Below are 27,089 nucleotides of genomic sequence, written 5' to 3' on the forward strand. Positions count from 1 at the left end.
GTGATGCATCAAATGAAACCTTGCAGGGCAAGGGCTTCTGCTGCCCCTTCTCTTCTCTGCCTCCTGTTCTGTGTGTGTGTGTTCCACCCCTCTAATTTGGCTGTTCCATGTTGAGCCTTCCTGCAGCATGTTCCTGCCCCTCCTACTGTGCCGATTTCCACTTCCCCAACTTTTGCAGGGTTCCCAGAAGATAGGAGCCTCCCCCTGTTTGCTCCCTGTCGGACCAGCCCGTCTAATTGCTGGCTTTTCTCCAGCATCCAGCTCTGCAGGAGTGGAGCAGGAAACCACTTGGCTGCTCCCTGTGTGGGAGCTGTTAACTGTCTCCCAGCTGAGAAAGATTGTGGAAACCTGTAATGACTGGTGCTAATAAACGTAACTTAAATATTTTCTCCAAAACTTGTTCCAGTGTTAGAAACACTGGAAGATGTCTGTTGATTTTGAGTCACTTATTTGCACATAGATCTTCTGAAACTGAGGAATTGGAGCATTTACAAAAATGGATAAATGCACTCTAATGGCTGGAGCTGAACAGAATATTTAAGCTGTATGTATTTTCAGTGAAAGAAGCAGATGTAGTAACACCAAGATGCCTGTTAAATTTTCATTCGTGGTGTCAATTTGTTTTGGTTAGAAGATACATCCCCAGCCTCCCCCAAAATCTGAAAAAAAATAGCGATTCTACCTGAAACAGAGGATGGTTTTGATGTATGAAGCACTTCCTTTTTTGAAATAACTTGACTTGAATACTTTGGCTCTTCCAGACTTTTATCTGAAAAGTCACTGCGTGCTCTGTTCTGTACCTTGCACCTCTTGAGTGTGAGAGAGTCCATTGACCCCAGTTGACACCAAAGAACAAAAGCACCATGAGATTGAGTCTATGGTTTCCTGATGACTTTACCAGTATAAGATATTGCCAACAATAGCTGTTTGTTCCCACAGTGTTCTCTTGGAGTGTTTTTGTGGCCTCATGAAGTGCATGGCTGTGCTGTGAACGCAGGGGAACGGAGCCAACAGAGGGATGAAGGTGGTGTCGTGTCAGGATTTTTGAAGGAGACAGACCATTACTTTTCCAGTTCACAGCACGGCCAGGGATCTTGACCTGTCATCCTTTTCCCAGAGTTTCTGCAGCTACCCAGTAAACGTAGTTGCTAAATCTCTAAATTGCTGATGACTACTGAATTACTGCATGTTTTAAGTGGACTATTGACATTAATGTTGGGCTGTCTAGCAGTGATGCAGGATTTTATTTAGAACAAGATGTTCCAATTTGTTTCTTTTTCAGTCCTACAGAAGGTATTTAGCAGTATAACCAGCAAGTCACTTCCCATAGTTCTCTTGAAAAATACTTGAGCTCCCCTCCTGGTTTGTAACATCCTTGATGGTGGAAATAAATTTGTGTACAGCATGGCTCTTCACCTTTCATAGGCATAAATAAGTACACAAATCTATTAAGTGTCTTTGCAGAAAACTAAAACTGTATATTTTCATAAGAATGTCAGGTTTATAATTGCATAAATAGGATGCTGACGGAAGCAAATGTTTAATTTCACATTAAAGTTAGGCATTCATAAAAGCTTAGATTTGCATAATTTAATTTCTCACAGAGGACACTGAAAATCAATGGTATGATTCATGGCCATGCCATGGTTACCATGAGACTTTTTGATGGTTCCAGCTAGAAGTACAAAGGTGTTTACAGCTTCAGATGTTTTGTACTGGCTTGGAGCATTTGTACCTTCAACAAATAGAGATTGTTTAGACAGTTTCTTTCTCTGGAGGCTAAGGCACACAGAAGGGCTTGTGGAAAAGATACCTACAGGAGCACCTTATTCTTTGGAGGAGGCAGTGTGCAACCTTCCTTCTACCTGAAGGACTCAGATTTTCTGGGCAACAAAAATCCTTCTCTGTATAGAGAATGCTCAGAAGAAAGCTGCTGTTGTCTTTGATTTTGTAACAAGGGGGAACTTTAGATGTATTTCTCAGCATGTGTGATTTTTTTAAAGTGAATAATTGGTCCTTTTTTTTTTTTTCTGACAGCCTTTCCAGCCATCCACCTAGGCTATTCCTATGTTCTCTTCCTTGGGATTTTCATAGTCTCTGATCTTTGCTTAGTTTTTTTTTGCCAAGAGTGTTTGGGTCTTCTCATCCCATACCTGTTCTTTCCTGTTGAAATGAGTGCCTGTTGTCTCTCAACCATGTAGACATACAAAAATAAATTAAAAAATAAAGGATGAAAATAAGATCTTCAATTTAGTATTTTTAAAGAGGAAAATAAGGTATGTGAGGTAGTGTTGCCTATAAAAACTGGTAGCATGATGTGTTTCCAGTGTTTTTAGTTCACAGCTTGGAGTAAATTAGCATTTAGAAAGTTGCCAAGAAATCTGGAAAACTCATTCAAATTGCACAATTAGTACCTTTGCTCACACAAGAGAAAATCTGTCAGGGCCAAACCTGTACTGCCTTTCCTGAAATTGCATGATTTTTCCTACCACTTCAGGGTTCCAAAAATCTGTAGAAATCCATGATCCACGTTGCAGAGGGAAGGTTGTCCACAGAGCAGTTTAACACACATGGGTAGCCTTGGGCTCAGCGTGTTCTCTGCTACTGTGGTGCAAGGGGTGTCACCCAGAAGCTTTTTCAAAAGGAAAGAAAGGCAAACTGAGTAACTGGTGCGTGATGTTCAATAAAGTCCTGTTGCAGGCTTCATTTCAGCCCAGCTATAATTGGCCTGGGAATAGAAGGGAAAGCAGTGTTTGGTGACTGGGTAGCACTGCTTTACGTCGTTTTCTGAAGTTTTATTTTGAATTATTCAGCTGGTTTCTTACTGATCAAATAAGTGGTTTGGTAGCAGTTGGACTTAAATTTCCATAAAGCCATTCGGTGCATGCTTGTTCCTCACATTCCATGTCTGTTGATATAAGGTCTTTTCTGTTTGTGTGCATTTATTATAGCACAAAAGTTTTCAGTTGGGCTCTGAGAAAGGTAGTTGAATTTTTTACAGACTTTCTACTGACATTTGTGAATTCACACACCTCCAGTTTGGTTCAGTCAGATGCACAGAAACAATAAGCAAAATTTGCACATAAAAAGCCCAAATATCCCACGTCCTCATGGAAGCAATGCATTCCTTTAGAAGGGAAAAAATAAAAATTATCTGAAGTATAAAATCCTGGGATGGAATGTAGGATGGATTCTTTTCTGGTTTAGCTGATTAATTTAATACCTTCTAGCTTGTGGAGTTTTACAAAGATTTCTTTACTCCTTCCCTCTCCCTTGGTCGTATGTCATGGCTGGTACTTGTTTGTTCCTGTATATCAGAATTTCCTTGTGGAAATTATTGGAGTTGCACAGAAACGTGCCAGACCAGAATAATGGCATTAGTGAGTCCTGGCTTCCGTGAATCACCTCTGGATGGTGGGTTTTCATCGGTGAGGAACAGGCCTGTTCAATGTTTTTGAGCAATACCAAGTTTGCAGTCTCTGCTTAGCAAAGAATTAAGTTTTGCAATGTAAACTCCAGGGAGTAGATACCACTTTTTTAACAATTCCTGCTTCTTTTCTTCCCAGCTCTGACCGAAGGTTATGTTGGCTCTCTGCATGAAAACAGACATGGTAGTTCTGTGCAGATACGGAGGCGAAAGGCTTCGGGAGATCCTTACTGGGCGTACTCGGGTGAGTGAGTTGTCTTCTTCAGAGGACTGAAACATGAAAGTCCTCCAAAATCAAATTGTTTACTTGCTTTTTATGTTACTGCTGTGCTCAGAAATAGTTCAAAGAAGTTTTAACAGTGTATTTTCTTCTGGCTTCCTTGCAAACTCCCTCTGTACACGTTCTCTCCTTTCTTGCATTTCTGCCATTTACCTGAAGGATTTGCCCTGTTATTCTGCTCCTTTTCTCAGTCTTCTTTTAGTTTCTTAACACTGGAATGTTGGACATTGCCTTGGACAGGCATACTCCCCCAAACTTCTCTTTACTCTCCTGGTCCAATCAGTACATTCCCATACCATTTGCTTACTGTGTTAAGACTGTAAGCATCCATAAATATATATATATTCAGGTTTTAAAAAACCAAAATCAATCCACCCTAGAAATTTTACAGTTATTTTTTTCTGTGCACGTACAACAATGAGACCTGCCAGTGCACCACACCAGGATGTGTGGTGCTGAAAAGGTAGGATATTGGTTTGTTGTTTGTCCCACTGCTCTTGTAAGTCTTACGGAAGACCTAATGTGTCTGCACAGTTTTGAAATACCACAAATAAAAATGCACTTCAGAATGATGGTTTTGATTTGCCAGCTGGTTTGTTCAAGGAAATTCCAGTTCTGTATTTGAAGTCGTTAAAAAACCCTTCAACTTGAAATTGTGTGAATAGCTATGTTTACTCTATGGAAAATGTCTGATGCCTAAAAAGTTTTTTGTAAAGATTTCAAGCATTATATTGAATTTGTGTGTGCTTTTTTTGAAGCTCTGAGATACATTTCAAACATTTGTTGCTTTTACAAGAGGGATGTTGTGCAGGGCTAGTTATAGTTGAAGGGAAAATATTGCTTTCTAAGAAGTCTGAATACTGTTACCAGATAAATATGCAAATGTTACTTTTTAACTGCCAACGCCTCGCTTTTATACAGACCATTTATTTCATTGGAAATGAATGATTTTAGGTAAGCTTAGAGGTTCTTTTCTATTAATACACACAAATTTTCTCTATTAGATCTCAAAATACAAGCTATCTCATTTGCAAATGAGGTCACACAAGTAAAATAAATCTAAACATTTTAGTAATGTAGGAAAAATAACAAAGTTTTTTGTTAGACTTTGAGATTATCAAATGGACGAATATTGCCCCAAGATATACTTCTACATTGCAGCCTAAAATAGCTTTTCTTAAGATTTTCAGCTCCAGAATTCATAAAGAGTATAAATAAGCAGATAGAAGAAAAATGTGTACGTTGGAATGGATGGCCTGTTCCTATCTGCTGTCTTGTGTAAAATATTATAAATTAAGTGCCACTTGGCAGCTTTATTTTGTTTCTGTTACTGGAAAATGTATTTGAAATAATAACTTCAGGTAGTTAAATATTTTAAAAAAGGTAAAACACTAGTGAAATCATTCTGTTGCCACATGTGTCAAAAACTCTTTGCTTGAGTTTTTGATTGTTTTCGTTTTAACCAGTCCTGATTTAAAAAAAAAAAACAAAACCCCCAAACAAACAGAAGCAACAAAAAGCCGCAAATTGACCACACACCAGTTTATGCATGGTGAAGTTTTCCTAATTCTGCCTTTGTAATGATCTTCCTTTATGATTAATATCACTTGTTCAACCCTCCAAAAAAGTGATTACCACACATGAATCCTGTTAGATCTAGCTCAAAATAAAATGTGTAGTCCTGTGTAATTATGCTTTAGCTTTTGCAGTTTTGCATCCTTTTTTCTATTGATAAATCTCCTACTTCTATAAGGAAAATAGTCAATCTTTTTCAGACAACAAATAGTGACTTTCCAGCTGTCAATCCTGTGCCATTTGACCTGATTAGTGCTATCTAATTAGAATTGTTTTGTTACTGTTGCTGCTAAAAGGCATACATTAGGAAATGTATAAACCCATTTTCTTAGGAAATGGAACTGAGTGACCTGAACTGCCATTCCAGGGGAATGTGGTTTGGGACCAGGTATTCCAGCTGCAGAATCTAGGTCTTCACCAAAGGTGTCCTGACATGAAATACAGGTGTGTGTGAGCATCCCAGGTACTGTGTGTCCCATCGGGGTGGGTTGTACATGTACTGCATCTGAGCAAGCCCCTCCTGGAAGGGGATGGAGATCTGGTGTCCTCCTGAGCCACGTTGTGGTCTCTACCTGCAAGGAGGAGCAGCTCTGGCCTGCTGAGCCCCACACAGGTGCCAGGGAGCAGGAGGGACAGGACCATATGCTGACTGTGGATGCTGAGCTGCAGGCAATAATTTGGGCTGTGTTCAGGAGGGAAAAGGCAGAGGTGAGTAGAGAGTTGGGAAAGACATGGTTATTTCTAAAGGAATTTTCCAGGGTTGATCATATGTCCTGCAGGAGTGTCAGTATTGCCACCATCTCCCTGAGAAAGGGAGAAAATCAAGATGAGCCAATTAGGTGGGGAAGGAAGCCTGTGCTCCATTACAAATTGGATGTTTCTACAGGCTGCTACTTTGTCATGGCATTTTATATATCACTTGGTTCCTTCCAGCTCCTTGAGGGATTTTCAGCCAGTTCAGCCTCTCTTATCTGATGTCTTTTGTCCATATTTGCTCACTGAGGGGACCAGAGGTAATGAAAATGCTGAGCTTCTCTGTTTAGGTTGAAGATGGGAATAAATGGTGGGTGGCAGAGCCCAGATGCCAGACAGATGTTTGTTTCTAGCTGAGCACAGTGAGGAGGATGATCATGTTATCTGTTTCCTCATTCCCCAGAATATTTCCCAGGAACCCTGAGCAGGGCTTGGCTAAGCAGTTTATGTACTAACAGCGTTTGTCCTGCGGGTAGGGTTTTGGACATGACTAGGAAGTTTACATCAAATGAGCCTACAGAGAGGGGAAACTTCACTCTGCAGTAAGCAATTAGCCTGTGTCAGTGGTTTCCAAGCTCTTTTACAGACATTATCTGGTAGGCTGCTTCCCTTCCCTATCCTCAAATGGTCAGGCCAGCTCCCCTCTGGTTATTTGTACAACAGCTGCTGGCCCAGCCCCAGCAATTATGGGCAGGGAAGGAGGCTAAGCTGGGCTGTGCACTGGTAACTCTGGAGTTTCTTCTAGTGGAATTTGCCAACGGGAGTAAACAAGGCCAGGACAGCTCTGACATTTGTCAGTGGACAGCTGTCTGTTGAACCCCAGTACTGAGCAGCGTGCCCACGTCTCTGCTGGCCTGTGTTAGGCTGAGCTGTGGCTTTGTATTGATTTCAATTGAGCAGAACTGATTTACAGCAGCAGAGGCCTCTCTGCGTTTATGGCTGCGCCTGCCCTGCTTGCAGAGCTTTTGTATTTTTGGGCTTAAGTGTTCTGTAATAAATCCTGAGGTGGGGGTGGAGAGGTCTGAAAGCAAGCAGCAACTTGTGGTTTTCCTGCCTGGGGTGGAAAAAGGGCACAGCCATGCTGCAGAGAGCCCTCAAATATATATCTTCCACAGGATATATCTGTCCTATACTGTCCCTTTAGAGTAATTTCTCTGCAAGCTGTAGAAAGCCCTTCTGCTGCTCCAAGCTCTAGTGGAGGGTGAATGGTCCAGAAGCTGGTTTAAACTCTGGAGATCAGGAATTTTTCTGGTTTCAGGAGTGATCTATAGCATTACCTGTGCTGCCTGGTCATATTGCTGCTCTCAGACACAAGAGTTTAGAGGGGATAAACTTCAGTTATTGATCAGGAGTCAAACAACCCTCGGATCTGTAACATTTGTATAAGGCATCTACCTACCTAAAGGTCCCTGTGCTCATGTCCCCTGGACAAAGCTGCACCACAGAGCTCTCATTTCACTGTCTGGTTGTACAGGAAAGGATTTTTAAGCCTTCTAAAATAACCCTGTTGTCTGCAGACACAATTCTGACCATAACATTTATTCTAGTTCAGAGATAAAACTTGCAAAAATAAAGACTAGATAATTAAATAAAGAAAGCTCATTTTAAATGGGTTCTGTCATAAAGATAGCAGGAAACACAGTCAGCCCTTCAGAAGAAACTTCGTTAAGTCTATGCTAACAGCTCTTTAAACCAAATTCAGAAGTAAGCAGACACTGAAAACAGAAGCCTAACTTGTCTTTAAATAGGAACTGCAAGACTGAACAGAAACTGAGATCTCCTAGATGTTCTTTTTAGGATTTTTCAGGAAGCTCAAACTACATTTCTAGGGGGAATTCTCTGCGCATGTGTATTCATGTATGTTTTGGCAAAGTATTTATTCCATGATTGTGTCTTACAGTTTGCCAAATACTTCCTAAACTGGGACTGGCCACATTATTTGCAGTTAACAGAATTGTGTGGAACAGACACAGCACAGTCACAGCAAGAAGTAGGTGTGGATCCTGAATGTGCTTCAGTGCAGCCTTTGCTTTTCACAGTCACCTTTTGTGTTAGGCTAACTGCTGAATGGACTGGTTTGAAATGATTTTTGGCACATCCTTGTAATTGCCACACAACTCAGTATGTTTCTAATAGCCATCATAGTGACAGAAGGTGGCAGTTCAGGTGCCTTTTCATCACTGTGGAAATATTTTTGTAAATATTTAAGCTGGCTTTTAAACAAAAAAAAACAAAACAACACTTGAAACAAAAGCCTACAAAAATATGCAGTTGAAACAAGATCCAGGCTTTTTGACCAACCCTCTCTTGTGTAATATATGCTTCTTCACAGAGCATAATATGCCAGACATTTAAGGATGCCTTTCAGTGTCAAGTGTTGCATCTGTCAATGCTGAGAACACTTTGCTGGTGACCTGAGCAGACCGTAGTTTGCCTTGCAGTAGCCCAAAAAATGAGTAGCTGGAGGGTCAGGGCTTTAGGAGGAGATTACAGTAAGAGATGCTGATGCAAATGCTTGTACCTTAAGTGACAGTAGCTCTGAAGGACCTGTGCCTACTCATACCTGCTTTTCTGAAAGGCTATTATGCAAAAATAATGTGACAGTCGTTGCAGGAGATTGTGGAAAACCAGAAGTAGCAATGGGGAAGTTTGTTCCTTACTCAAATTGGGAAACTCCTTTTTGAGTCTCCAGGTGGAAGATGAGCTGTCCAATTGTTTCCAGTATTAATCTGTGTGATGAAGGGGTGTGGAATGGGAGGCTGCACTGTCCTGGGGCAGCGTGTTGTGGGCGATGGTGCTTTTGTCACCGGAGTTTCCCAGCTGAGGAGCTGACACTGGTGGGGTTGGTGTGCCCTGTGCTCTTGATGACTGTTCTGCTGCTCAGCCTCAGTGCTGTGAGCTGACTCATTCAAGAAATACTTGTAATCAAACCCATTTGGGCTTCTCGGAGAACAAAAAAGCAGACACTGGCCAAGGATGTATATGTCTTCCCTTTACATGTTTATCTAAGTATGGCTTTGTAAAGAGAACTCTATGTAGAAAATGCATACAGTTGTTTTTTCCATTTAATCTTATGGTATATTCAAGGCATCTCTTTTCTCTTTGTACCCTTAATGTCTCATTTTCTGTGTGAAATTATTAGCAATACTTACAATGCTTTGTGCGTGTCCTTACTGATGTTTTTTCTTTCTAAAACGTTGAATCCTTTCTCTCAAGATTCTGTGCAACTACTATGAACATTAGGACAAGTTAATAGAAGAAAAATAGGCTTCACAAGAGCAGAGATGACCTTGTGAGTGGGGAAAAGTGTCCATTAAGAACAAGAACTTTGGCCATGCTGTCAAGCTAGTGGATGCTATTGGTGTGTGAATGCTTTGTCCTACAACACTTAGGCAGTTATTGCTGTCCTTTTAGATGCTATTATTTAAAATATAACTGGTAGTGAATGTAAGAATTGAGTGTTCTCCTGAAAAGCAATTGCTGGCATTAAAATGGGAAAGATTGGTAATGGTTATTTCCTGAAAGAACAGCAAATGATGTTAACTGTGATGAAATGTAACTCGGTGATGTCCTTTGTAAATGTGTGAATTTCTCTCTTTGCTTAGATTGTCCTCATTAAATAAGCTGCTAATGTGAATTGGACAGGAAATAATCAGCACATAGTAAGGAAAGCATCAAGACTTATTGAACTGAGAGGTAACTAATGGGCTATTTGCCGTGGTCAGTATTTCACTCTTTCTGTCCCTCAGAATAATTAATCTTGATATTGACCAAAACTCTGGCATACTGTGTGCTCAGTCATCGTTCCTGTGTAAGAGTACTCATCTCCCTTAAATGCAGGGTGTCAAAATGAGCAGGTTCTGGCTCCCTTCCTCACTCAGTCTTTTGAACTGACTTTCTAAAGAGGAACTAAGCTGAGAGAAGTAGGAAAAATATTCCCATTAATATCTGATCAGTAAACTGAGCTTTGAATATTTTTATCTGCATTCATCAGAGATGAATGGCAGTCTTCACTGAACCCTGCTGAAACCAGCTGCGATGCATTCGTTTCCATATGCAATCTTATTAGAGTAACAGTTGTTCCAGAAATCAATGCTACACTCTCTCATAAGAGAAACATGGAAAACCATAGCTGGAGAATTTGCTGTTACTGTCTAAGCATGAACTCTGATTTTTAATGTGCACAGCTAAAGCGACTGCTGCGTGTTTTCCCAAATAAAAAGGAATTACCATCTGTGTATTTTGATTGTTTGTATTCTGACGGTACTGGGTCATGAGTCTTCATGTCCACGAGCGAGACACTCTACAGATGTGCACAAGACACATCTGTGTCTGCAGAATCTGCATCTAAACGTGCTCTTACTCAGAGGATGTCAAGGAGAATGCTTTTTATCCTTCTCTTGGTATTCTGCCTTGTGAAGCCACCAAAACAAAATACTTTATTTTGGTTTTGTTCTGAGAATGAAGAAATGAGTTTTCACATTTCTATCCCGGAGAACAGCATATATTTTCCTAGCCGTAAGCTAATGTGAATAAGGAATTCACAATCACGTTTGTGTTGAGCATTTAACATTAGCAGTCCCCTGAGGAGAGCCAGCCTTGCCAGAAGCAGTCCAAGTAGTCTGTATCATTTTTACCAAGCCATATTGCTGGGGAACACAGCTCTGATTGAGAATCCTGTCATTTACTTTGTTTGTGTATTGGCAAGTTTCTAAATAATCTGCTAAGGAAACCTCAGATAGTAATTTAGTTTCTACTTAGACACAGACAAGATTTCATTATTGAATACCATTAATATTGTTTACTCTCTCTTCTTGCCACCTTTTCTTATGTGCCACGCTTACAGTACTTTATTCCACGTACTGTCATAGTCAATCCTGGTGTCCAGTCTATAATGAAGGGGTTGACTGAATTTTTAAGTGTTGGATGAGCTTATGATGAAATTCCCTTTTTTTTTTTTGGCAAGGTTCTTGCTAGAATTTGATTGTTTTTTAATGGCTTAAATACATTAAAGCAAATCTCTGATTTTTGAGTGCTCTGAATTTTTTCTTTACTGTTTTTGAGCAGATAGGCCATTGGCAGATGAATAGCTTTGGGAGGCTGAAATGTAAGAGTGGCAAAGAACCAGTTCCCTCAACTTTCATTCTTTCAGGAAGTTTTTTCCTTAGCACAGCACAAAAGTATAAAATAACTGCAACAGATGCTAGATGAAATCTTCTGAGCTTCAGATACAGTTGTTGCAATGGTGCATCAAAGTATTTTTACTTTGCGCTGCTGCAGTCACAGCTCTGGCAAATCTCTGCTGAAAGGAGGAAGCACAAAGAGCTGCTTTAGCTGGGGAGGGGAGACCTCTCACTTCTTTAAACGTACTGTGCTTTTTGTTGCATTTTCGTTCAATGTGAACACTGGGACATTTGTGGAAAACCTCTGGAATTACAACAACCAGTGCACTGTTTCATAAAACTGAAAGTGCGCTGAAGTGCCGCAAAAAGTTGTCAATTTGGCTGATCTCTAGGCATTGAAATAAGCAACAGAATAAAATATTTCAAGTTCTTTAGATGTAAAAAGACGTGAAATGCCTATATTTTAAGCATGCAAAAGAAAGATGGAGTATTTGGGTAGCAGCTGTGATTGATACAAGCTCAGCAAATGAACTTGAACTGGAGAATACTCAGAATGTTGGAGTCTGCTGTTGCCTTGAGGTTCTTGAATGATTGCAATAATACATTGAAGTTCCAATCTTGATTTCATGTGTTACTGAACACATATAGGAGAATAACAATGAGGCAAAAAGTATGTGAACAGCAAGGATACTTCAGTGAGAAACAAAGCAAGCAGGGAAGCTCTGAATAGTCTTGTAGTGTGTGGATAAAAAAAAAAAGTAGCTTGGCACAAACATTATTGCAATAGTCCAAGCATGAAATAATCAAGGAATGAATCAGAATTCTAGTTGCAGGATATAAGTGGAGTCTTTGTATGAAATGGCTGAGCAAGACCAGTACTGCAGTTGATGCAGTAGATGTAGAATTTTTCCTGTTATTTTTATGACATCAGATGGCTTCTTTGTGTCATTCCAGTCACTGTTCAGAAGATAATCTTGTTTTCAGTGTCTCTGCCCCAGGAATTGCCCCATCTCCCCTCTTTCCCCAAAAGTGTCTCTGTCTTGCATAATGTAGCATCAAAGACTTAGAGTTTTTAATCATTATGATCCCTGAAGAAGCAGCCCCTGCCAGCCCGAGGAGTGGATCTGCCCCACTGGGCTCCCTCGCAGGGGGAGGAGTGAGCAGAGGCAGAGCTGGGGTGGCTGCTGTCTGCTGCCAGGGGGGCAGTGTCTGCATCGGGGTGGAGGTGCCATGAGTTTATTCTGTGTCAAATGTCACATGCCTGTTAGAGAAAGGAAGAATTAAAGAGAGTCTCCTCTAAACCCTTTGGCACTGCAGGGTGGGTGCTTAGCAGCTGAAGGAGTTCTAATTCTTACAGTATCTCTGAGGTAAATGTGTTTTCATGGTGGGGACTGAGGGACAGGGCAGTTTAAGTAACTTCTTTGCTCTACCCAACGTAGCACAGGGCAGAGTGGGAAATTCAGTCCTATTCCCAGTGCCCTGTCTCTTTGGCCACAGGTCCTACCTTATCAGATGCTAACTGGAGAGACTTTGGTTGCCTTGGAGACTGCCTATTCCTGGGGGAGACCACCTTGTAGCACAGCTGTTGTGAAGCTCCTGAGGTAACAGGAGGCCTTCTGGAGGTGATCAGGCTGTGGAACTTAATTCTTCCTTCAGCAGCAAACTCAACTTCTCCCTGTGCTGGTGCTTTGTTGAAACTCTTAGTCGGTTTGATGCTTTTTTTCCAGTAGGGTTGGGACGATGTTGGGTTTGAGGAAGAAGACGTTCTTTTCCTACTCAATACTCAGAACATTTGGATTTAAATTACACAGTATTTTGTTAAAGACTGCATGTGCCCAAAGAGTTGGATGGGCACACTTTTAACTGTCAAATTAAATAAATATGAAATCCTGCAATGGAGTGCAGAGCTATGCATATAAATTACATCTTTAAACAGCACTTGAGCGATTTTCTGGAAATGTTTTTAACTGTCCTCTGAACTCTTAAGGGTCATCTCTGTAGCCTTTCTATCTGAGGAAGGCTATTGGCACTGCAATGATTTATTGAAGAGGTATGTTTCTCTGTGGTATGAAAGTAATGTCAAGCACTACCAAGAACCTGAGTATCAAGCTTGTGTTTTTGTAGAGCTGGGAAAGCAAGTGGGTTTAATTCAACTGAACCCTGAATGAATGTTTTTTAAGTCTGTGTTCCCACCCACTCCCATCTCTTAACACTGCCCAGTTGTGAGGTGAGTGGGACTGTTGGTTGATGATGTTTTCAGGACAGTTTGTGAGATTGCTGTTTTCATTTGTGAGGAATTAGAAACCCTTTGTCCTCGATGCAGAAATACGGAGGTAGCAGCTTGAGCTGCCATAGTAAGGACTGGTGGGTGTTGCTGACTCATGGAGTCCTTGTGGTTGAACCCTCAGTAGGGTGAGATAACTTTGAAATGTGTAACTACTTTAAAAGTACTGAAGACTTGACCAGAAAGCTGCCATGAGTATTAGACCTTCTATCTTTCTCCATCTCCATCCTGCCTATTTTCTTCCAAGCAGTACTTGCTGAGTTTATCCCAAGCCAGTGTGTTCTGCCCGTGGCTGAAGTAAAGCCTCTTCCCCTACATCTCTCTTTGAATGCAGTCTCACTCCATGTCTGTGGGCTCCATGCTGCTGTAGGATTACAGCCTTGCAGGCATGTGCACAGATATATGTCTCTGGTGAGGTCATGTTGTGATCACAGCTGTACAGACTGGGAGGGCACAGGGAGGCTGGGTGCTGTGTCTCAGATCACCCCAGTGTAGCTGAGCAGAGGGCTGAACTGAGGCCTCTGAAACTGGCCCGTGCTGCTTTTTTTACCTTGAAATAAATTAAAGCATTCAGGCCAACATCTAAGTTGTCCAGCTGCCAGAAAGCTCAGGAGGAGCTGTTCCACATGGGGTTCTTTATTTCTCACTCTCTTACGAGATTTTTCTCAACTGCCTTGGTGTATAAATTTCCTCAGAAACGAACAAAAGAGGAAATGTCCACACAATTGAATGCCTGAAGATGATGAGTATTGGCATGTGGACCATCATTTCTGTTGCTTTCCTTATTGGAATAGTGAAACAAATATGTCCTTCCCAACTCCCCATAATACACTCACAGCTAGAGCTGAAGTGACAAAGGCCCCTTAAATGTTGAACATTTGCTTTTGAGCTGTGGTGGGTTGGAACCTCCCAGGGCTCCTTTGCTGTATTTCACATCATCTGATCCTTGAGCACTGGGATCCATCCCACGTGTCAAGCTCCTGTATGAACAAATTGCTAAGTGGATGTGCTCAGAATGAAGAATTGAATGTTATGTGATTTGCTTTGTGTTTGTGTGATTGTATTTCCCAAGTACAGAAATAAGATTTACCCTGAGGTAACACAGCAGTGAAGTCATGGAGAGTTTGGATCACTTCATGTTCAGTTTTACATGCTGTATTTTGCTCCTGAGGTGTGGTGGTGTGTCTCAGGCTGCTGAGCTCAGGCTGCTGCCGGAGCTTTCTGGCCCCTTGGGGTATGAAAAGCCATTTTACATGCCAGATGCTAGTCTGCTCCTAACCAGAGGTGACGTGAACTTTTCAGATAGATTCCAACTTGGAAGCTTCTGTGGCACTTCAGATCATGTTTTTAATTTATATTTCTGTTGCTAGAGACTTGAAATTGAGACACTTATCTGGATGATACACTATTAACATATGCTGATCTCTGAGGAAGGGGATTTGTGAAGATAAGTTTGCAGAGAATTGGATGTGACTTTTGTAAAGAAGGGCTCGGTGTATGTAGTTCAGTTACTGTTTATATTGCACAAGGGCTCCCCAGATGTCTGCAGGACTTAATTACTCTCAGTGCAAACACAGTAAAGTTACCTCTACCTTAAATTTGTGCAAGTCATCTGAGAGGTTGCTCGGTGTTAAATGCAGCAATAGTTGGAGCAGGGTGTAATGAGGTGAAGACTATGAGCTGGAGAAGGTACTGAGATCTTCCCTTTCTCTGCTGTTAAAACACCAGAATGGTGCAGCTCTATGAGCAGCTAAGTGCTTCGTGTTCCTGTAAAGAGTCTCCAGTGCCTAAGAAGCCTTGAGGTCACTTCATGTCCTCCAGTTGTGCTCCTGCCACTGTTCCATGTGTTGTTGCTTGTGCATCACAAAACCGGTGGCTCTGTAGGGTCACCCACTTCTCTCAGACTTGGTCAGAGTTAACCAGCATGTTTGAAAGTAGCAGGGAAGGGAAGAGGAGCTGGTAGCCCAGATGCATTAGAAAGCTCAAATGCATAAGCCTGTTTCCTTAGGAAAGTAGGCTAATCCACTGTGGGCCCTTACTCAAGATGGCAAGCTCTCACGGGCAGCTTTTCAGAGTATGTGCCAGTTAAGTTCTGCTCCCTGCAATTTCAGCAGATGGGTTCTTAAGGCTGGAGAATGTCTGGGTGGTTCAAGTGATCAAAATATTAGTTACAGTTCTGTCCTGTTGTGCTAAGTGAAGTATAACTGTTCATAGGAAACAGTCCAAGTCCAACCTTTCCATTTGAGGCCATCCACAGTCTTGATCGTAAGTGCCAATGAAGGAGGTCTGCACAGAAACCCTGGGAGGAGAGCGTGGTGAACAACCATCTGTTTGACATTAGCAGAAGACCTTAAATTAGGGAAGGTGTTGTGGTGTTGCAAACATCATTCAGTCTTGCATCTTATGATGTCGGTGTAAATGGGAGTGCAGAGTAGGGTACACATTTTCAGCTTTTGTCCCCAAAGTACTGTTGGAAACTGTAATAAAAAGTAACTGCTGGGAAAGTAGTTTTGCTGAGTTATGCTATTTCTGAAAATGCATAATGCTCCATAGGCTTTTAAGTGATACTGGGCATATTTAACATTCTTTGATGTTAATTTCCTGGCATATGGACATCTCAACTTATTAAAATAAATAAGTACTTTCAAATTTAATGAAATGATGGAGGAAATGGCCTTTTTTCACATTCACGTCCGCTTCGCTGGATAATTTAATGTTTTAAAATGTAAGTTCATATTAAAGTTTAAAATTCAAGTATTGGTTTTTGAAATTCTGTAATAAAAAGGTTTTGCTGTAGGAGAGATGTATGAATTACGGAGCATGATAACACGATTAACAAAGTCTAGCTGGTGATTTCCTCAGTACAAAATTCTAGCTGTAAATCCTCCTGCTAGGACCTACAGCAATGGTCTGGTGGTGGGATCTTCTGGTACTAATGACTGTTCCTTTTCTGGGGCATTACTCTCTAGCCTGGCCCCTGGTGGTCTAGTGGTTAGGGTGCAGCACTCTCACCGCTGCGACCCGGGTTCGATTCCCAGCCCCCCGGGCAGATGGAGCTCGTCAGCCCTGTGTGGCAATCCATCTAAGAGAAGGTCACTCTAAACAAACCTACGTCCTGAGACCCTCACTGCCACTGTCCAAGCTTGCTCGGCCCCGGCAGATGAACCTCAGGATTAAAGGGTGGGCTCAGTTCAGCGCACGCTGGGTCTCACCTAAAAAATCCACTGCGCAGGCTCGAAGGGTTAATGACCTTTCCCAAATCTTCGCTCATGAAGACTGGCCAATAATATTATTATATTATATATATACTCTGTAGCCTGGCAGACCTGCCAATTGCCTGTATTCCAGAGTGAAGGTACAGCTGTGGAAAAGGTCTCCTACGTCGTTCACCTTTTCTTTTGTGCCCACCACCCCACCCCCCCCATCCTGCTCATTTTCCTGTCTCCTACAGTTAGGAACACTGTAAGCTTCTCAGGGCAGAGATGAACATTTTTTTATGTTGGCTCACAGCAAGATCTTTCTATTTTATTTTTTTTTTTGTGATAGGTTTGTATGTTTGCTTCCAAGGTCTTTGTATCTAATGGGAAGGATTTCTTGATAGCCTTAGGTGTTACTGTGCTGTTAGTAAGTATAGGAAATGCACTTTGGTCCTCTCTTCTGTGCTGAGGGAGAGCAAGAATTCCCTGGAGGATAAGTAATGCTCAATGTAATTGACTGGATATAAATATTTGAGTCCTAAATATTTAATAGAAATCATTGTGTTTGTAGCGATGTGCAGATGATGGAAGTTTGTTCTGTGTCTTGCATGTCTTGAGACTGCTCACGTGCTGTGTTGAAGCCAAGAATGGCTTTATTTCATTTCAAGGCAGACTAGAAACTGAAGAACTTATTTTCAGGGAGAAAAATGGCAAGGGACCCGAATGAAAAACCTACTCAGCTGAAGCAGAGGTGACAAAGCTCACTGTGATTATATTGATTTTAAATTACTGTGTAGAGCTGGGACTAGCCTGTGTCTAGTCCTGCTCATGATGAGAAGAAGAAAGGAAAAAGGCATCAGTAGTCTCTCCTCTGCTTCCAAACATTTTGTTACTGGTATGAAAATCTGAGAGCAGCCTTGTGTTCCTGACGTTTGTGACAGGCAAAGGCAAGGGCATTCCAGCATCCTCAGTAGAGCTGAAAGGGGATAAGAGGCACCATGAGACTGAAATGTGTTTTTTCTGTCTCAGCAGCCCCCCTGTGCACTGGCTGCCTGATCGGAGGAGCAGTGCCCTGTTCAGTGTGGAACAGATGCCTCCAGTCTGTGTGTGCCCCCAGCTCTGCCAGAGATGACATTAACAGGAAACAGAGCATGTCTGAGTGTGATGCATTTGTGGTGAAAATACTACAACTGCCCATACCACAACTTAAAACTAAACTGGAATTAAGAGCAATTAACAGCACCAATATTTATTTATTAGAAGTTTTACAGAAGAGTCATTATTGTTTAACTTCATGTAGCTTGCATTTGTTTCACTGTCAGTGAGAAAATTATTCAGTCAGTAAATGTTAATCTTTTATTTTAGACCAGTCATGTATTTTGGTATCTAGTGTGCCTTTTGGGAACAAGAATTAAGAGCAAATAAAGCTAATTGTGGCAAGAATTTGCTTTATTATTGTAATGAAACTCTTAGTTGCCTCATGACTGAAAGAGCACAGAAGAATGTCTTGTACCTGCAGTAAATCCAGCAAAGTTTTGATGGGAGATGTTGTGCCTCCTTGTTTGGTGTGATGGAGAGAACGCCTGAGGCACTTGGGTAGGGAAGATGACTATTTCTCTTTCTTCCCCATGGTTTTTCAGCAATCTGACATAGTGTGCATTCCTGGGCCCATGCCAAGCAGAGATGCAGCCTCCAAGTGAGACTTTATTACTACAGTCGTAGATGATTAATTTTGTACCAAATTGTATGGGCCTGATTAACCCAGAACACAGCAATAATGCTGTTTTAAAGATCCTTAATGTATCCATTACTTCCATTTCCAGAGTGCTTTTTCACAAGAAAAATACTTGTTTCTTACCATCAAATCTTCATGTAGGATCTGGGCTAGAAAAACCATACTGAGCTCACAGTGGCTTGTTATATTTGACTGTGTCTTCACTGAGGGAATGTCTAAGATGTCCTTACTTGTAGCACTTCTGTAAAGCCAGAGGTTATTAATCACCCATGATTACAAGGGAGGAAAGAAAGCCATTATCTGTCCTGGGCCATCCAGAAAACTGAGGAAGAAGAGACTAGAATCAAAAGCAGGAGTTGTAGGTGTGCTTCATCCCTTTCAAGACACAGCCCACGCTGTCTGGTGTAGCTCACTGGTCTGACCCACCCAAGGCAGCAGGTGTGTTGTGTATTTTCTGAGTGGGGAGGCCCTGGGTGGCTGGAGCAGGTTATCCCTGCAGTGCAGGGGGATGCTACCTGCCTGTTAGTGTTGAGTCTGTGCAAGTGGAAGAGTTGGGGTGTTTCTGCAGGCAAGGCCAGGATGCTGTAGCATTCACAATTCTCTTAGCTTTTTTTATAAGATGTTTCAATAGCTTTGGGATGTGTTTGTTGATTTTTTCTGTGTTTTCGATTTTAAGCTCCAAAATACTTTGTAGCTCGGTTGTGGAAGTGCAGGTTAAACAATCTATCCATATTTTGTAAATCACTGAACTTCAATACCTTTATCTAGAAGCATTTTTTGGGCACTGCTTGGCCCTAGAAACCTGCTGTTTGTTAAATCACTCGAGGTTTTGTATAGTTCAGGCCTTTAAAAAATAAAAACAACAATCTTCTATTATCCCTGGAAAAGCCTTGTACCCTTATCAACATCCTCTGGCTTGTCTGGGGAAAGCAAATACACGCCCTCATGCCAATGGCCAAGTATGGGCACAGCCTTGCATTATTTCTGTGGGATTTTGACCTCTGTGACCCCTTGGCAGTGGAGTGTTTGCATGAATAAATACTGTGATAATGTGCTGCTGGCAAAACTTACCCATACTGGGAGAGCAGGGGTGGTGTGGAGCAGGGAGCACCCATTCAGACACTTGCACTTCTAAAAGAAGCACTTTTTGCCAAGTCTGGAAGAAGAAAACCAGTGTGTGGGAATCCTTTCTCCGTACAGTGTACAGTCCGAGTGTCACCTGCATAGCCCCATCAGAAGGCCCTTGCCCTACTCAGAGGTTTCATATCTGGTAAAGACAGGTCAGACTTTCCATGTGTCTCACTGGTGTCTTTTGAGATGAGGGTGCTTAGCAGCATCAGCTGAGATCACCTCTGCTTCCCATCATGGCAGTTCTGCTTTCTGTGTCCCTTCAGCCGAGCTCAGTGTAGCTGAAGCTGGAGGTGACAGACTTGGGTCTCGCTGTTCCCATCAATCCTCATTTTCCTTGCCACTACACATCTTTCTTCCTTGAGCACCCATAGCAAGGCAGAGATCTCCAGCCAGTTACACTGTTCACTCTCTACTGCAAACACCTTTTTTGGATAATTGGGCCCTTTCTCCCCAGGACTCGCTTTCACAAGAGGATCTATTGCTGACTCCTTTTAGACACTAGATCCCATTATCTTGATGCACAGACGTTGTCTCACGAAATGAAGGGGAAATTATTTTTAATCAAGCAAACTGTAAATGCCGTTCCTGTATGGTTATAAACCTAAAGTGCTGGAAAGAATCTGACTATGTCCTGCCAGCCAGTGCCTCTGAGAGGTGTTTCTCAAGTGAGCTGCGTGCCTGGAGGCTGACAGGAAAAGCTTACTTCTTAAAATAAACCAGTTCCAAAAAGTCAGGTTTTGGCTCCCTGGAAGCCTATATTTTTGCAGCCACCTGTCCTGACTGCTTCCTGGTGTGATTTAAACCTGTGCAATCTGCCACTGTATGCTGATAGAGATTGTTTTACGGTAGGCTGGGCTGCGGGACCGTGTCAAGATGTGCTGTAGGAGTATTTCACTGCCTCCTCTTCGTGGAGATGGGCAAAAACCCAAAATCCTGAGTTGAAACTCCCCATGGTTTGTATGAAACTGTTAGACTGCAGGCTTAAACAGCACTCAGATTGAACTGTCAGAAACTGGGTCCATCTTCTCTTACAAAAAGGATGGATAAAGGAAAAAGCACCTCCCACAGGCAGCTTCTATAAGTAGAATTTTATTACATACGGACCTCCAGGACAATCAGACAAGGGGTTTGATTTATGAGATAATGGTTACCTTTAAAATGGTGAAGGGTGGATTGAGGAGAAGGTTACTGTTAGATTAATTAGTGCTGATAGAATTGACACAGGTATAATGTAACATTGCTGGGGCGGATGGAAGTCACTGGATAGACAGGCAGTGGAAGCATGTTTGTTTAGGTTTGTGCTCACCTGATCTCATTTCTTGTTGTACAGGTGACTCATGAGCAAAGCTGTATGAATGTGAAATGAGGTTTTCTGGGTTTAATGCTCTGATAAAGAACTAAATAGTGATTTTTTTTAATATAGGAAATGCATTATCAATTAATTTAAATGAAGTTTCTTCTTTGATAGTCATTTTCTCTCCTAATATTCAGTCATCCCTGTTGTTTGGTTTTTTTACTGAATATGGATCTTAAAGCAAAACAAATTGATGGAAAAGAGGAATATGTATTCCTCAGTATTAAAAAAGATTGAGAGTTTTGTCTTCAATGGCTTAAGAAGGCACTTTCAAGACCTTACAGTATAAATAAATTCTGCAGACTTAAAGCTTTTTTGCTTGTTTAATTCAAAATGATACCAATATCTCCTACAGAAACTGATAATACAGAGAAAATGTAGGACTTCATTTTCAGGGAGATGAAGTAGGATGAAAAAATGCTACTGGAAGGGAAAATTTAGGAGAAATCTTAATAGAAATCTCCAATTAGTTGAATGGCTGGTTATCTGTGACAAGACATAATATTTACTAGACACTGCAAGCTGCATGAATACTTACAAAGAAAAATGTAAAATAAGATTAGAGTTTGTGTACTGTGTGTTGTAGAATGTGGGTGATCTTTGCAAGGCTTTTTGGCTTAAATAAGTTTTTGGGAAAATATTGGGAGAAAGGGTATTAGTGGAGTGTAAGATTATGAAAATGACTGTGTTTGGGTACCTTGTTAAAATCTTTGTCAAACAGCCATTTTATTACACTTGGCTCTTGATAAGCAAGACTGGCAGAATTAGGATCTTATGTTTTTGTTAGTAAAGGCAGTTCTATGAAAATAAAAAGGAAGAAAATCTATCCTTTTCAGTGCATAAATAATAACAAATTGAAACTAACTGAAAGCTAGATGATAAATGGTATGAAGTGTGACCCCTAAACTCCTTTCATCAGATACATCAAGTTAAAAAAAATAATAATGAAATCCCACTGAAAGTAATTTTATGAAAACTGCAAATTCCATTTTTAATCCTAGAGATGGTTTGAAGCTTGCATTGATAGGTGTGAGGATCGAGTGAAGTGGCATTAGCTTGTTTTTAATTGCAAAGGGAATTTTACATTATAAAATATCTGTGTGACTGAAAATGTAAACACAAAACCCAAGATAACTCTTGAAACTGAGTGCTACACGTGAAATGTGCTTCTCTGTCCATCACCAGCAGTTTTCCAGGTAATCTGCAGAACATTTCCTCATGTCCATATTGTAGTGTGATGTTAATTTGGGGTTTCATCACTTCTTCTGGAGCCAGTTGCTGTCAGACAGAAGCACACACCTGCCTGTAGCATCTACCCCTGTTTCTGCATCTTGGGTTTTGTTTTTCAGTAGAGGTGGAGCCCCGTGGTGAGTTGTATTCTATACCCTGATGATAATGTTTTCACCTGATCAAAACAGAGGACATCCAGGTTTTTTTAAGTACTCTGACGTGGAGCAAAAGTGGGGGATGGAAGTAAACCAAAGCTGCATCTTCTTTTATTGTCTTTGGTTTATTTCACTGCTGAATTTTGAACCTTCCTACTTCACACAGCAGTTGGGAAGTGTCCTGGGAGATGGTCCTGCAGAGGGCTCAGGTACCCAGAGATGGAGGGCAAAGGGATGAGAATGATTTTGGGGTTGTTTTTTTTTTTTTCAGTCAGAGAAGAAAATAAGAGGCTGCTGACATAGTGGCCAATGACTAATCACCTGTTGCTCCCACAAGAGCTGGACAGGGGATTAGCATTCCCTGTGCTCCCCCTGCTACTCCTGCCCTCAATTGGAATTTTTTTCAGACTGTGTTTCAGATGAAAATGCAACAGTCTGGCATGAATGAACACCGATATAGATCTGTCTAAGCTCCTTTCTCACTTCAAACTCAGTGATAGTTAAGACAGGATTATAAAGAAGCAGGAAAATTCAGCTCAGAAGTCTTGAAATCAAAGCAGTTCAGTAAAACGAAGGTATTCTCAAACCTTTGTGCCAATTAACACCGGGCTGTGACAGCAGAGTCTCTTTTACCTCATAAAAATTCTAAGTTGTGCTTATTCGGGTGGGTGGATTTAAGTAGGGGGAACCTATAAGGCTTCCTTTTGATTAGCGTTCCCCAGGCGTCGGGTCAGATCAAGCAATGCTTGACAGCTGGATTTTTATCACTTCAAAGAAGAAAATATTTAGCATGATACAAAGATTAGATGCCCGTGCTGATGCTGTTAACTGTGCTGAGGACACCTTTTTTTCAGCCAAATACACGTCTCAGAGGAGATGTTCCTTGCTACGGATCAGAAGCATTTAAATTTGGAAAAATTTCTACAGATTTTGGTTCAAATCCTACTTGCATGGAATAAATTCCAGAGCTCAAATTTTGCAGTCACTTAAGCCATCATGAAATTTAATTCATATCAATAATTCTGTAAAAGTGTCCATGAGAATTACACTGCATATATGTTCTTAATAACGTCAGGGCACTGATGTCCAACTGTGCGTGAAATAAAGAAGAACCAATACTGTTGTAATCTTCTTCAGGCTTCTTTAAATATTACTGATTCAACCCAAGTAACATAGTTACCAATACAGTAGGTGTTTTTACAGTAGACCTTTTCCATATTAAAATTCAATTAATCACAGCATGGCATAATTAATTTTTTTATTGTATTCATTCCAGGATGAGAAATAATTGGCTGCTTTTACAAAATGTAGTTGCTTTAAAGAAAAAAAAAAAAACAAAATCAAATTACAGCATTTTCAAACTACCTAGGATCCCCTGAGAGTAATGATGCTGCAATATACAGAGTTCACTCCATGCACAGCTGAAGTGTGGTCAGCCAGCTCCACAGTGAAATGAAAGAACCATTTAACAACACTTAAGAACAGTACAAAGCAGATCAGTACATGGAGTGAAGAATATTAAACTTCACTAAAAGTTTTAGGTGTGCAGAATGTCATTACTGAAATTGAAATTGTCAGGCTCCCGGGATTAATATCCCTGTACTTACAAAAATTGCTGTAATGTCAATGACCACAAGTAGTCACGACCTCAGTTCTATTTGGAGGGCTTTTAAAGGTCTCCTACTGACCTTAAAAACCTAATTTCCAGCGTTTTAGATAAGCCCATTATTGCAAAGATAGGAACACAGAAGGATCCATACTGGAGCAAGGATTAGGTGCCTGAGTTCAAGGTTACATCTCCAGCCATGGTCAGCGGTTTGTGCTTGTGAATTTTTTATTAAATAGAAGTAATGGTACCTGACTGCAGGCTGCGAATTGCCTCTGTGTGCTGCTGCTTTGTGCTGTGTTCAGGCTGCCAGTGGAGTCAGAGTTTGTAGGGAGAAGGAGCTGTTGCCATGGGAATTTTGAAAGCTGCCGTTGTTTCCCCCTTTGCAACCAATTGTGGAGAAACAGGACTCGCTGGAGCAGATTCTTCCTGGGGTGTAACTGCTCGGCTGTGCCGAGATACCCAGCGGATCTGGAGACTGGGATGGCTGCAGGGGTGGACAAGGAGGGAGAGGCTTCATTTCCCCCTGCCCAAACCACTAGCAGAGCTTGCAAGTAATAGGGCAGATTTGGTAATTCATGACTGCTGGGATTATTGGGCCATTTTATTCTTTTCCCAGGACTTGCGCTTGTCCAGCAGTCTCCAGGAGGAGGTTTTCAAAGGAGTTCTCTGTTCCTGTAGAAATAGGAAAATGTGAAAATGAAAAACTCTTTTGTAAAGGTCAGCCTGAGCAGGGTGCTGGATTGACATTTATGTCTTTCAGAAGTTCCTCTGAGTTGTTGCTTTGTTACACATGATGAAGAAACTTACTTACAGGGCACTAGGCAATTTCAGTGGTTTGCTTACTTGTCATTTTTTTGGTTCTAGCACCTGGTTGATACCTCTCTGGGCAATGCTGTTACAGGCAGCTGCTCTTGTGGTTCAAACCCAGATTTTCCTGGCAAAATTCTCCTTCAGTCTGACACTTCACAAGCTTTTCCCAAGCCAGAGATGAATGAATACTCTTGGAAAGTCTGCTAAGATTCTTTAGCCTGCTATTTTCTGTGCTGTCTAAGAATTTAATCCAATAACCATTTCTAGTGGCTGTGTCAGGCTTTTGGATCAGACCCAAGGCATGCCAAAAAGAAAAAAAAAAAAGGGTTTAGATGTTTATGAGAAACATTCTTCCTTGGCAGCAGAGTATTGCAGATATGTTTGTGTCTATCCCCCTAATTTTTTATGTTTCTTATATGTCCTCAGGTAAGTTTGGGTCTGTCCTCCTTATTTCTTGTGTTCCCCTTTGCTCAGAAGAGGTGAAAAGAGAACACTACTTTTTCTTCCTTATCTGTCACCTTTGGTCTCCTAAGAAAGTAAAGGTTTGACTTCATATTGTTCCTTCCTCTGTGCTCCCATTTTTCTCCTTTCCCAGTTTGCTCACTAGCACTGAATGTATAGTAGTGAGGCATGGAAGCGATTCCCCACATATTTTTATTTAAACCCTGAAAACTTCTTGCAGGTCTTTATGAATCTATGTATCAAGCTGCAAACAGACATCATCACCAGGCTGTTGATGGTTGATACTTGGCTGTTGCCCCATTTTCTGTGACTTTGTGGCTGGATGGAAGTTTTGGTCTTGCTGTCAACATGTCCTACATCCTGAATACAGAAACCAAAAGAAATCTGAATCTGTGTTTCCTCATCCTGCTGCCTCTTTCTTGATCTACAAAGTATTTGTGGGCACTGAAATAAGGCAGATGAAGAGCCTTATCTTGCATTAATCCATGAGAAAAGGCAGAGCTCTGCTTGTGAAAACATCTGCTTCAGCCCACATGCACCTTGGTGAAGAAATCAGTGCCCGATCTGCTAATTTTATTCATGTACTTATTTGCCCATTTACTTTCCCCCAAGCGAAGGATGACTTCTTCATTGAGGGTCGTTTTTCCTCAGTTATCAGAGCACAAAATAAAGCAGCTGTTTATACCAATTTCTTTCACACTGTAAGGATCATTTAGTATGCAGGAGACCAAAAACTTCACATGCATCACAAGAAATCATGTGAGTCTAATGGTGCCATTTAACAGACAGTGTTTTTCTTGGCGTAAATTAAGACCCCTCAGAAAAAGGTTGTAAAAATTGGAAGAAGCTGTGTTGTCTGAGGAAGATGCTGAAAAAAAGGGAGTAGATTGAGGAAGACAGTTCTGTGGTTTTAAGAGCTGATAAATCTTCAGCTGAGCAAGAAGTTTATATTGTCATGCACCGAAGTTCAAGAATTGCTGTTTACTCAGTTGAGATGAAATTCCTCTGTTTATGGAGAGACATTAAGTAGAAGAGTATTTTTTAGCCTAGCTTCCTTTAATTCTAGGGCAGTGACTTTTGGCTCTTGAACGAAGACATTGCAGAGGAGGCAGTGTCTCAATTAAAAGGGCTTTTCAGGAAGCAGTTAGGAAAAATTCATATTTCTAATACAGACATACAAAATATATGCTAAAAGCTTGATTAAAACGACTGCCCACGTAAACGTGACAAACTAGAGCTCTGTTGTGCCTAGAGCCTGAATTCTTAAAGGGAAATCCCTTCCTTGAGTTCATGTTCTCTATTTTTATACTTATAATTGACTGATGTTTCCATTGGTTTTGGTTCCCTTCTTCACTGGGCTGTCTAGGATTTCAAGTTTTCCCATTGCTGTCACATGAGGTAGCTTCCTTGCAAGGCAATGCTGGAAATCTCCTTTCTTAGGTTGTCATTCAGAACAAAGTTAGACTGATTGACTGATTTGTTTTTAATAGTAACATCCCAGAATCCCATCCCCTGTCTTTCTGGCATCAATTAGGTCTCTGTTACCCAGGGGGTGCTGTTACTCTCAGCACGTCTTCAGAACTTGTAAAAAGATAATTGTTAACCTAAATGCCAATAGGACTTTAGCTAAGGCTTGTTTAGAGCTCAAAGGTTTCAGCAGCAATCGATTTGATAAAATAATGGCTTCTGTTCCCATGTGGAGATATTTCTGTCTTTTCAGGCACTGTTTGTTGAATTGAGGGAAATGGTCATCAGATCTACGGCCCTTAGTAGAAGCTGCTGAAAGCAGTTGTCTTGTTCCCTGTAGTTTGCATCTTTGAGTCCTTTTGTTTCTGGAAGTGAAACAGAAGCAAAAATTTTCTGTGAATCTGTCAGTACTGTTCTGATGCTCATCAGAGCATTTTATGCCACATGTTCCAATTCAATCCAATAGCATACAATGTTTTCTTATTTTTTTTTTTTTT

General features: G+C 41.1%; 1 protein-coding gene across 1 annotated transcript in view; it reads left to right on the top strand.

The window, feature by feature from the left end:
- PTPRG (protein tyrosine phosphatase, receptor type G) overlaps positions 1–27,089 on the top strand; it is a 397,243-nt gene that overhangs the window by 84,485 nt on the left and 285,669 nt on the right. Inside the window, exon 2 of the mRNA XM_017826901.1 lies at positions 3,567–3,671. Coding sequence (XP_017682390.1) covers positions 3,567–3,671 — 105 coding nt within the window. The remainder of the gene's footprint in view (positions 1–3,566; positions 3,672–27,089) is intronic.

Source organism: Lepidothrix coronata, unplaced genomic scaffold, assembly GCF_001604755.1.
Source record: "Lepidothrix coronata isolate B3197 unplaced genomic scaffold, Lepidothrix_coronata-1.0 Scaffold131, whole genome shotgun sequence".
NCBI classification, from domain to species: Eukaryota; Metazoa; Chordata; class Aves; order Passeriformes; family Pipridae; genus Lepidothrix; species Lepidothrix coronata.